The sequence below is a fragment of the Oncorhynchus clarkii genome, chromosome 13 (assembly GCF_045791955.1).
Source record: "Oncorhynchus clarkii lewisi isolate Uvic-CL-2024 chromosome 13, UVic_Ocla_1.0, whole genome shotgun sequence".
NCBI lineage: Eukaryota > Metazoa > Chordata > Actinopteri > Salmoniformes > Salmonidae > Oncorhynchus > Oncorhynchus clarkii.
In genome coordinates this window covers 47,954,639-47,967,032 of record NC_092159.1, presented here as the reverse complement: position 1 = coordinate 47,967,032, position 12,394 = coordinate 47,954,639, and the positions used below count along the sequence as shown (strand labels likewise).

The window sequence follows — 12,394 nt, the reverse complement described above, 5'->3', positions numbered from 1 at the left end:
TGTCTAGTGGTTGTGACTAATTGGCTCGTAGGCAATATACAATTAGATTAAGTGGGAAGACTGTTTTATGGAGCAGAATCTTCCCCTGTATAGGGGAGGGGGTTGGGGATCGTTGCAGAATGGATCTGGGGAGATATCGGTGCAAAGCACGAGTGAGATTGTAACAACAGCTGGAGGCCTACGTAAATCACAATGGCGGGGAGGGGGCGGAATTATGAGTGGCATTTGCCAGTGTCACACATTTGTTCAGTGAACGTACACGTCTCAATATTGTACAATTTATTTCGTACGTTCTCTATTTTTATTGTAGGCCGACAGTGCTGTCGTTGCGTATAGGGACTCGCTTACAGTGTCCAGTTTGTGCGTGCATTTTTTTCGGCCTTGAGATATTAATTTAGTGTCAGGTGCGGTAAATTGATGCATCTGTCTCATTCGAATGGTTCATTGCAGAATGTTGGGGGCAGGTGCGCCCGCGGCTTTCCTAGTGAATGATAAAGGTTGATGAAAGGGTTACGGTTTGGGAGGCTGCGCAGTTCGAGATTTCTTGATCATACGAGGCATGCTTTCGCTTCCGGGCTAGCGGTCAGAGATGTTAGAGCAGAGCGCACAGTGAACATCCACAACGATAGACCGAGCATCGATGCTACGTGCAGGCAGGATGGAGGAGTTTGTTACGGAGGAAGATGAGCCATGGTACGACCAACGGGATTTGGAGCAGGGTGAGTAGACTGACACACCATTGTTGTTACTTTGTGACCGTGGTTATATTTGTTGCAGGTTTTGTTTAGCCTTGTATGCGAATCATTCCGATACAATAAAAACAGTCCCAGCAAAAAGAAGCTGATGCTGGCTACCGACCTCATCACTGTCATTTAATGCAACAACCTGAAGATGTCTCAAAGGATGCTAATTGGCCCTTCAAGAAAATATAATATTATTGACATTTCATTTGAAGAATTCATGACATGTACTGCAATTCTGGCTCGATATACAAGCGTGCGTGTCCGGAATGGACTACTGTCTTGTTGATATTATCCTTGATATGATAAAACTGAGAAATTGTGATGGCGCTCATGCACTTTCAAGACAGACCCCATCACCCCAAGTCCCATACATTTAAGAACGAGGCGTGGGAACTATCGAAATTCTGCTGCAGGTTTCACCTGTCAGACCATGTTATACTCTGTTATTCTCGCCTCTCTCTCTCTGACACACACACAGGCCTACTTCCATTTCTCTAATTTCAACCTCTCTGTGTATAGGCACTGTTCTAGACTTCCCTTTATCCATTATCGAGCTATTTTCCAATTATTCTGATGTTGTCAGTGAAGTGCGTGTTCTCAGAATAACCCTGCTGTCTGTCTGACTTCACCCTCCATCTCTCACATCATATATGATGAACGGTCACGTGCCATCCCTCTGCCCTCGGTTATTTTTCTCAAGTCACCAAAATGCTGAGTTGTGGTTCCCACTTGCATGGGGATGTGCTGGTGAGGTATTAGGTGATGGGGGCTGACATCAGGCTAACAGACTGACAGATGATTTAAAACAAGTGGGATATTCAGGGAGACAACTGGTTGACATTCGCAGGATTCTGTGAAATTTTGAACAAAGATTCTATGCAGTTGCAATTGCTGAGTGAGGGAAATGTCAGAGTTCTGTCTTTTTAAAAATGATTTATTACTGGTTAGACTGAAGACGCAAGACATTTACTAACTTCATGTCTGTGCTCTGATAAAAAAAATAGGGATCAACAATGGAGATGCTCCTAAAGAATCTATGTTTTGAGATGCTTGAAAAGGCACATAATACACACAACCTTTTCAAATCAAATGTATTTATATAGCCCTTCGTACATCAGCTGATCTCTCAAAGTGCTGTACAGAAGCCCAGCCTAAAACCCCAGACAGCAAGCAATGCAGGTGTAGAAGCACGGTGGCTAGGAAAAACTCCCTAGAAAGGCCAAAACCTAGGAAGAAACCTAGAGAGGAACCAGGCTATGTGGGGTGGCCAGTCCTCTTCTGGCTGTGCCGGGTGGAGATTATAACAGAACATGGCCAAGATGTTCAAATGTTCATAAATGACCAGCATGGTCAAATAATAATAAGGCAGAACAGTTGAAACTGGAGCAGCAGCACGGCCAGGTGGACTGGGGACAGCAAGGAGTCGTCATGTTGTCCAGAGGCATGGTCCTAGGGCTCAGGTCCTCCTCCGAGAGAGAGAGAGAATTAGAGAGAGCACACTTAAATTCACACAGGACACCGAATAGAACAGGAGAAGTACTCCAGATATAACAAACTGACCCTAGCCCCCCGACACATAAACTACTGCAGCATAAATACTGGAGGCTGAGACAGGAGGCGTCAGGAGACACTGTGGCCCCATCCGAGGACACATCCTGAGACAAGGCTGAGTATAGCCCACAAAGATCTCCGCCACGGCACAACCCAAGGGGTTTGTGGGGGGGCTTACCTTTTCCATTCACCCAGGGCTTAGTCTGATAATACATCCCTCCTATAGAGTGACACACCCCTTTGTATCTCTTCCTCAACTGTTTGATTTAGTTAACTCAATTGGACCCCATTGTCTGTCTCTTCCTCCACTAATGGCTAGATAGACATAGATGAGGACCTGTGTAGTCTCTGCTCTCACTCCCTGTGTATTGATCTGGCAGAGCAGTGTCTCCCACCTCTGGTCTTATCCCCATATTTTGAAACAGAACGGGAAAGAAGCTATTGTTTTAGCATTTTAAATGTCCCCACAAGTTATGATATATGTCAAAGCCGTATTTTCCTAGCAATCATTTATTATAAAGGGTAAATTTGGTATATTAGGATAGTAGGCGGTGTGAGTTCCAGATGGTGGGATGAGGTACAGGTGAAGTCAGAAGTTTACATACACTTAGGTTGGAGTCATTAACTAGTTTTTCAACCACTCTACACATTTCTTGTTAACAAACTATAGTTTTGTCAAGTCGGTTAGGACATCTACTTTGTGCATGACACAAGTCATTTTTCCAACAATAGTTTACAGACAGATTATTTCACTTATAATTCACTGTATCACAATTCCAGTGGGTCAGAAGTTTTTACATACACTAAGTTGACTGTGCCTTTGAACAGCTTGGAAAAGTACAGAAAATGATGTCATGGCTTTAGAAGCTTCTGATAGGCTAATTGACATTATTTTAGTCAATTGGAGGTGTACCTGTGGATGTATTTCAAAGCCTACCTTCAAACTCAGTGCCTCTTTGCTTGACATCGTGGGAAATTCTAAAGAAATCAGCCAAGACCTCACAAAAAAAATGTAGACCTCCACAAGTCTGGTTCATCCTTGGGAGCAATTTCCAAATGCCTGAAGGTACCACGTTCATCTGTACAAACAATAGTACGCAAGTATTAACACCATGGGACCATGCTGCCATCATACCGCTCAGGAAGGAGACTCGTTCTGTCTCCTAGATATGAACGTACTTTGGTAAGAAAAGTGCAAATCATTCCCAGAACAACAGCAAAGGACCTTGTGAAGATGCTGGAGGAAACGGGCAAAAATGTCTATATCCACAGTAAAACTAGTCTTATATCGACATAACCTAATAGGCCGCTCAGCAAGGAAGAAGCCACTGCTCCAAAACCACCATAAAAAAGCCAGACTATGGTTTGAAATTACACATGAGGACAAATATTGTACTTTTTGGAGGAATGTCCTCTGGTCTGATGAAACAGAACTGTTTGGCCATAATGACCATCGTTATGTTTGGAGGAAAAAGGAGTCTTGCAAGCCGAAGAACACCATCCCAACCGTGAAGAACGGGGGTGGCAGCATCATGATGTGGGGGTGCTTTGCTGCAAGACGGGCTGGTGCACTTCACAAAATAGATGGCATCATGAGGGAGGAAAATTATGTGGATATATTGAAGCAACATCTCAAGACATCAGTCAGGAAGTTAAAGCTTGGTCGCAAATGGGTCTTCCAAACGGACAATGACAGCCAAGCATACTTCCAAAGTTGTGTCAAAATGGTTTAAGGACAACAAAGTCGAGGTATTGGAGTGGCCATCACAAAGCCCTGACCTCAATCCTATAGAAAATCTGTGGGCAGAACTGAAAAAGCGTGTGTGAGCAAGGAGGCCTACAAACCTGACTCAGTTACACCAGCTCTGTCAGGAGGAATGGGCCAAAATTCACCCAACTTATAGTGGGAAGCTTGTGGAAGGATACCTGAAACGTTTGATCCAAGTTAAACAATTTAAAGGCATTGCTACCAAATACTAATTGAGTGTATGTAAACTTTTGACCCACTGGGAATGTGGTGAAAGAAATAAACGGCAAATTAAATTATTCTCTCTCCTATTTTTCTGACATTTCACATTCTTAAAATAAGGTGGTGATCCTAACTGACCTAAGACAGGGAATTTTTTACTCGGATTGAATGTCAGGAATTGTGAGAAACTGAGTTGAAATGTATTTGGCTAAGGTGTATGTAAACTTCTGACTTCAACTGTATGTACAGTATATGTCCTTCCCTAGCTCAGCCCTCGTCCTCCACATCACCCCATTGACCGATGACCCAGAGAATAAAAGCAGCTTTGCGTCTCATCAGTGTTTCCCTGGTCAGCGTTTGGGAACCAGGTGCGACCCTGCATATAAAGTTGTAATAGTACAGTTTTAGCATGCTGTTCCAACCAAAGGGTCATATTGTATTTGCTATGGTCTATTTACACCCACTTTCACACAGAGTGAATATGTGATTATTATGTATGTGATCTGTATTCAGGGCTGCCCTCTGGTCATAATCATCAGCTCAACATGTGTATCCTGTCTGTCCAGATGGTAGGGTATGACATCATAGTTGTAGCAGCTGGTGCAGTGTGGTTGTGATGTGCTTCACTAGATGCTATATGAGTTCTACACATCCGAGGGCATAAGGATGATGCATAGCCACACGTGCAGAAGGCTGCAGTGCACATGAGCTGTGTGTGTGCCAAGGTTGCCATGGGGAGATGTCAGTTTCACAGTGTCATTGCTTTGTCCTGTTACAATTCTTATGTTATTCACTTGTTTTCAATGAAGTGGGTACATGATTTGTCCTACTTACCGGGATATCTCTTGCCCTCTCAGCAAACTCAGATTCTTATCCGTTTGCCAGCACAAGCAACCGTTGTGTGGCAGCGTTTTGATAAAGGCACAACCATAAGATTACATAACTTTTAAGCTTTAGACAATGTGTACCAGGCACTTTTGTGTTGGTCACGCAGCATCTGGAGGTGTGTTTTGGATCATTGTCCTGTTGAAAAACAAATGATAGTCCCACTAAGCGCAAATCAGATGGAATGGTGTATTGCGGTAGCCATGTTGGTTAAGTGTGCCTTGAATTCTAAATAAATCACTGACAGTGTCACCAGCAAAGCACCCCCACACCATCACACCTGCTTCATGGTGGGAACCACACATGCGGAGATCATCCGTTCACCTACTCTGCGTCAAAAAGACATACAGCGGTTGGAAACAAAAATCTCCAATTTGGACTCATCAGACCAAAGGACAGAGTTCCACCAGTCTAATGTCCATTGTTTGTGTTTCTTGGCCCAAGCAAGTCTCTTCTTATTGGTGTCCTTTAGTAGTGATTTCTTTGCAGCAATTCGACCATGAAGGCCTGATTCACACAGTCTGCTCTGAATAGTTGATGTTGAGATGTGTCTGTTATTGAACTCTGTGAAGCATTTATTTGGGCTGCAATCTGGTGCGCAGTTAACTCTAATGAACTTTTTCTCTGCAGCAGAGGTAGCTTTGGGTCTTCCTTTCCTGTGGCGGTCATATCGCTTGTGACTGCACTTGAAGAAACTTTCAAAGTTCTTAACATTTTCCATATTGACTGACCTTCATGTCTTAAGTTTAATGATGGACTATCATTTTCTCTTTGCTTATTTGAGCTGTTCTTGCCATAATATGGACTTGGTCTTTAGCCCTATTTGGTAATCTTCTGTATACCACCCTACCAGCTCACAACACAACGGATTGGCTCAAACACATTGAGAAGGAAAGAAATTCCACCAATTAACTTTTAACAAGGGACACCTGTTAATTGAAATGCATTCCAGGTAACTACCTCATGAAGCTGTTTGGGGGAATGCCAAGAGTGTAAAGCTGTCATCAAGGGTGGTTACAATAAAGAATCTCAAATATAAGATATCTTTTTATTTAACACTTTTTTGGTTACTACATGATTCCATATGTTATTTCATAGTTTTTATGTCTTCACTATTCTACAATGTAGAAAATAGTTTTAAAAAAATAAAGAAAAACCCTTGAATGATTAGGTGTCCAAACTTTTGACTGGTACTGTACATGTTGAAGACGGGCCTCTTGTCCTCTGCCTCGTTCCCTTTTGAATGGTTAGCTCCTGTTGCCATTCATTGCATTATCTCTGATACACACACACACGCACACACACACACAGCTACTCCTCCAGACAGCCATACTATAATTCAACTCATGTTCCTTAGACGTGTACTGTGCAGCAGCATGGTGTTCCCCACTGTTGTGTTCCTGTTAGTGCTGACACCATGCACTGTGCTGATTTAAAATGCTGCATTCATGTTCTGTAATGGAGGTCAATTGTTCTCCGTTTAACACCCCCTCTCCTCCCACTGTACTGTCATGGGCTCTGAGTAGTGGGGCAGGCATGTTGGAGCCAGGAGCCAGCACAGCTCCCCTCTTCATCCTTACTCTCAGTCCAAGTAGGCCTCGTCACTGCAGCACCCGATGAATAATGGATCCATCAAGCTGCTGGTGGAAACCAAGTGACTCGCTGCCCTTATCCCTCCCAGGTCTAAAATGGGATCATGTTTGTGTGTGTTTCTTTGTGGAAATGTCTGTCAAAGCAGATTGAGAGCAAAGATGTGCTGGTGCAGCTAAAACCTTTACGCTTGTATGTACAGCCACTCTTCTTTTTGGAGTGGGGTAATGCGAACTAAGAGGGATATCTCTGTCATTCTGACCAGGAGTAATGGTAAACGAGTTCTGAGATGACCTGTATTGGTGTTTTGCCCTGTGTATTCCAGACAGAGCCTGTGCTAACTAGGTTTTCTCCCTTATCCTCCTCCTTTCCCCTGCAGTCAGACTCCATTTTCTTGAGCTCATCTTGGCAGAGATCACAGAAGCTGGTCTTAATCAGAGAAGATGGAGGATTACATGTTTTTTTACTCCAGCAGGGGGAATTGAATGAGGGGATTTTCTCTCTATTGCTCGTTCTTTAAGGAAAGCCAGAAAGCATTGCATTAATGGAGTTAAAACAGTCCAACGCAACACTTGAACTGAGCTGGGCTAATGCTGGAACTACCAATATTACTGGTGGATGAAATGTGAATGAAAGAGTTAAAATAGTTGTTTTTTTCTGTATCCAGACCAGTACTCTCTCGACCTCCTCTCTGTCCCCTCACAGATCTGCACCTGGCAGCTGAGCTGGGGAAGACCCTTTTGGAGCGCAACAAGGAGCTGGAGGACTCCCTACAACAGATGTACATCAACAATGAGGAACAGGTGCAGGAGATCGAGGTATAGCATCATACCACTTTCACTAACTATGTGTGAGCGTGTGTACATGTCATGAATGATCCTGCAAAGTGCCCTGCCCATCTTCCGAAAACATCTGAAACCCTGAAACCTCTTCAAACAGTATTTTAAATAATCCTCCTCATCACCTTGACACCCCCCCCCCCCCCCCACCCCAAAAAACAACCTGAACAAGCACTTGACCCCTCCCCCTTTCTGACTCTACTGAGAGCTACTTTATTGAGGAAAAATGTACTTTCTATGCCTTTATGTGGTTGTCCCACTTAGAACATCCATCTTCAGGTAGCTAACTAAGTTGCTCTGTACAAGAGCGTCTGCTAAATGACTAAAATGTAAAAATACAACTAAATGTTGAATTGCTGAGAGGCCATATTGTCAAGCATGGCACCGGACTGGTGTGTTAGCTGGAGTGTGTGGGTTTTAAACTACTGACGGTGCACTTCATGATCCTGCAAAGTGGCTCTTCTCTCTAGGCTAGCCCAATTACATTCTCCTTGACGTGCCATCAAGTCAATTAAACCCTGCAGAGCTCTGATAGGAGAGGAGCAGAGTGCAGCTGCATGAGAGTGTGTGTTTACTTAGTGTGCGGCTGTGTGGGAGAGAGGAACCCACTGACTCCTCTGACTCTGAGCTAGATCTGCCACCTCATTAGACGAAAAAGACTGGCCTCCTTATTAGGCAACAACAAAGCCGATGGCCGACTCAACCAATCACACACTTTAATCTGCTGGAGAAGAAGAATAAAGTTGATCCACATTTGTTTCTGTAGACAGGAATTAGGAAATTGTGACGCTATTTTGCTTAACCATCATGGAATCCTGTCATATCTATGTGACTGATTTTAATTATTTGTATTTTTTTACAGCAGTGTCTGGCATTGGGTGTATCTCAATAGTCTAAAACAGCTTCCTCTCCTCTCCATCTGCACTGATGTAACATAGATGTCCAGTTATTTTATATCCGTTTTAGACTCTTCAGATTGTCTCCCTGTAAGGTCCATGTCTTCATTCACATGTCTATTCCCCCTGCAGTACCTGTCCAAGCAGCTGGAGATGCTGAGGGAGATGAACGAGCAGCATGCCAAGGTCTACGAGCAGCTAGACGTGACGGCCAGAGAGCTGGAGATCACCAATGAGAAACTGGTTATAGAGAGCAAGGCCTCGCAGCAGAAGATAGACAGGTGAGGGTTAATACTCTCCCGAGTTGTTCTCGCTGCTATGATCTACAATCTGAGCATTCACTCTATGTAAGACTGTACCATGACCTCTTTCTTCATGGTGTTTATACCAAGGATTTGTAAGAAATATTTAGTTTGAGTTAACAAGCTTAGTTCTTGAATGGTTTCTACTGTTCATAGTAAATAAATGCGTCTCACCGTTGTTTTTGTGACACGGGCTCAGCATAGTCACGGTACAGTATTGTACATTATGTTGTGATGCAAATAAGATTTAGTCCACTTTTGTGTGTGTGTGTGCACTTACAGGTTGACGGGTACCATGGAGACACTGCAGGCTCAGGTGGATACCATGACAGCTCGTGTGGAGGAACTACGTACACTGAAGGAGCTGAGGGACCACAGAGAGGAGCGGGAGCGACGCAAGACTGTCCACTCCTTCCCCTGCCTTAAAGAACTCTGCACTGCACCAAAGTACAGTAAAGAGCAATGCTCTATGTAGTCTCTCTCAAAAGTCCAAAGTACTGTATGTGAAAGTATGCTGAGTACATTTGCCAAATGACCTGAATGTATGGTGTTCAGATTACATAAGAATGCAATTTCCCTGCTGTATCCTTGTGCTCCTCTGTGTGGTGTATCGCTCTCCAGGTATGAGGATGGCTTCCTGGTGGCCAACCCCGGCAGTGTGGACCTGGTGTCTGAGCGTGAGCGCCGGCCGCTGGACGAGGAGAACGAGCGTCTAAAAGGTGTGGTCTCCTCCCTGAGGTCCGCCATGGTGGCAGAACGGGGCCGGAGGGAGGGGGCAGAGAGGGAGTGCACAGCTGTGCTGCAGGAGTTTGAGCTTATGGAACAACGCCTCCTGGGTGCTGAGGGCTGCCAGCTGCGAGTGCAGGAGCTGGAGGCGGAGCTACAGGAGATGCAGCAGCTGAGGAGGTCCCGGGTCTGTCTGTTGGATGAGGGTCTGGAGCAGACCCTGCTCAACAATGCCCCCGAGACCGACACACCCGAGGAGGGACCGGGGCAAAAGGAGGGAGGGGAGGGGACGGGGGAGTCCGGGGGGACAGGAGGAGGGGGGCAGCAGGGAGGCCCCGTGAGGAAAAGCTGCAGCGACACGGCGCTCAACGCCATCTCGGCCTGCGACGCCTCTGGCAGGCGACAGGGCAGCTACGCAATCCATGCCAACGGCGTGCGCAAGCGCGGCATGTCCATCCTGAGGGAAGTGGACGAGCAGTACCACGCCCTGCTGGAGAAATACGAGGAGTTGCTGGGGAAGTGCCGGCGCCACGAGGAGGGCATGTGCCACGCGGGGGTGCAGACGTCACGCCCTGTCTCTAGAGACCCCTCCATGAAGGACTACAGCATGGCCACCCCCGGCCCCTCAGCCATGGCTTCTGCACCCCCCACCCCGCCCCAGACCCCCTCCACCCCAGAGGCCCTGGAGGGCATCAGCCGGCAGGTAGACCAGGTGGACAAGAGGCTGGGCCAGAACACCCCAGAGTACAAGGCCCTGTTCAAAGAGATTTTCTCCCGCCTACAGAAGACCAAGAGTGAAGTGAATTCCACCAAGGGTAGAAAGTCCCCAAGGGTAGGAAGTCCTAAGGGGAAAAAGTCCAAAGACAAATGAGCTGCTTTCCTGATACTACTGAACATGACCTCTCCTGATACTACTGAACATGACCTCTCCTGATACTACTGAACATGACCTCTCCTGATACTAGTGAACATGACCTCTCCTGATACTACTGAACATGACCTCTCCTGATACTACTGAACATGACCTCTCCTGATACTACTGAACATGGCCTCTCCTGATACTAGTGAACATGACCTCTCCTGATACTACTGAACATGGCCTCTCCTGATACTAGTGAACATGACCTCTCCTGATACTACTGAACATGGCCTCTCCTGATACTACTGAACATGGCCTCTCCTGATACTACTGAACATGACCTCTCCTGATACTACTGAACATGGCCTCTCCTGATACTAGTGAACATGGCCTCTCCTGATACTACTGAACATGGCCTCTCCTGATACTAGTGAACATGACCTCTCCTGATACTACTGAACATGGCCTCTCCTGATACTACTGAACATGACCTCTCCTGATACTACTGAACATGGCCTCTCCTGATACTAGTGAACATGCACTGAAAACAATGGGTACAAAAGCCACAGATTTTTTTCTTTAATTAGTTTCTCTTTGTTTGACCGTGTTTGTTCAAAGGGGTCACTTGATGACAGGTTACCTGTACTTCTGCACTGGGGAAATGATACAATCTACTGTGGATGATCTCCTCAGCTGTTTTATCTTTCTGGATACAGCCACGTTTCACCCAGATGTACAATGAATTGTACCTCTGACGACATTCATCATCTGGGTAGATGAAATGCCTTGATTCTTGACATAATTTAAGATCATTTATGACAACCTAGTTCTGCACTAAAAATCTGTTAGACCCGTCTTTGGTCAAGACAATCCAGTACAATGTCTAAATGACTGAGCGTGTATACTGAGACTGCACTAGTTCTATTTAAAATTTATAAATAATTGCTATTTAATGTTTTTGATGACTGACAGTGAATAACATGTGCAGAGCTATTCATAAAAAGGTGTTTTCAAAAACAATCCTGACGTTCTCAATGAATAACACTGTTGCCTTAACATCTTAGGCTTCAGGTATGCATCTATCCAACATATACATTGGTTTTGAAATCAGTAGACTTCAATTGAGGGAGCCCATGGTACTCAAGGAAGTGATAACTTGTTCTAAAATAAATACTGTATGTAAACTGTAAAACTATCAGTGTATTGGTGAATTTACCTTTTGTAAAAGGATTCTCAAGATGGATATGATAATGTTGCCAAAATGGAGTTAGGTTGTCCAAGCTAGAGAACTGAGGACCTGCTGAGTGAGGGCCTTTAGGGATTTATGTGTACTCTCATGCCCAGAGAGAGGCCTGTTCCTGGATAGGGAGTGAGGGCCTTTATGCCTGTATGTGTTCTCTCATGCCAGGAGAGAGAGGCCTGTTCCTTGATAGGGAGTTAGGGCCTTTAGGCCTGAAGGTCCATAGTTCCACTGTCCTTAAGGGGGGCAGAGCAGTCAGCCTCTGTGGAGGACCTGCTGATGCCGTACTGTGTAGAAATGGAACTCTCAACCACACTTGACTAAGATACTGTAACTATGTGCTCTCTAAGCACTGACTCAGACCATGGGTACATCTCCATGACTCCTTGTTTCCTGGACTGCTTATTTCAAGTACACAAGGGGCTTTAGCTGCCCTCTTATCAGTACTTTGGCTTTTCATTTGAATATTTTCCTTGTTCTCTTCTGCTCTTTGTGTACAAACTTCATGTGATATGGTCTTCTATGCTGGTGTGTTCTAGATGGAGATTGCAGGGTAGAAGGGTAAAGATGGTTTACAGAAGGGTTGCTGGTGTGTTCTAGATGGAGATTGCAGGGTAGACAGGTAAAGATGGTTTACAGAAGGGTTGCTGGTGTGTTCTAGATGGAGATTGCAGGGTAGAAGGGTAAAGATGGTTTACAGAAGGGTTGCTGGTGTGTTCTAGATGGAGATTTCAGGGTAGAAGAGTAAAGATGGTTTACAGAACGGTTGCTGGTGTGTTCTAGATGGAGATTGC

The 12,394-nt window shown here is 45.1% G+C and overlaps 1 protein-coding gene across 2 annotated transcripts; it reads left to right on the top strand.

The window, feature by feature from the left end:
- The first annotated feature begins 591 nt into the window (after nt 1-591).
- LOC139424004 (cerebellar degeneration-related protein 2-like) lies at nt 592-10,518 on the top strand. Of its 2 annotated transcripts, none has more exons than XM_071175677.1 (5): nt 592-719; nt 7,444-7,556; nt 8,606-8,754; nt 9,058-9,222; nt 9,397-10,518. In XM_071175677.1, the coding sequence occupies exons 1-5, from the start codon at nt 641-643 to the stop codon at nt 10,370-10,372; spliced, it is 1,482 nt and encodes a 493-aa protein (XP_071031778.1). In that variant the 5' UTR covers nt 592-640; the 3' UTR covers nt 10,373-10,518. The 2 variants fall into 2 exon arrangements, with proteins under 2 accessions (XP_071031778.1, XP_071031779.1); XM_071175678.1 differs by lacking the exon at nt 592-719 and adding an exon at nt 6,306-6,829.
- Nucleotides 10,519-12,394: the final 1,876 nt, after the last annotated feature.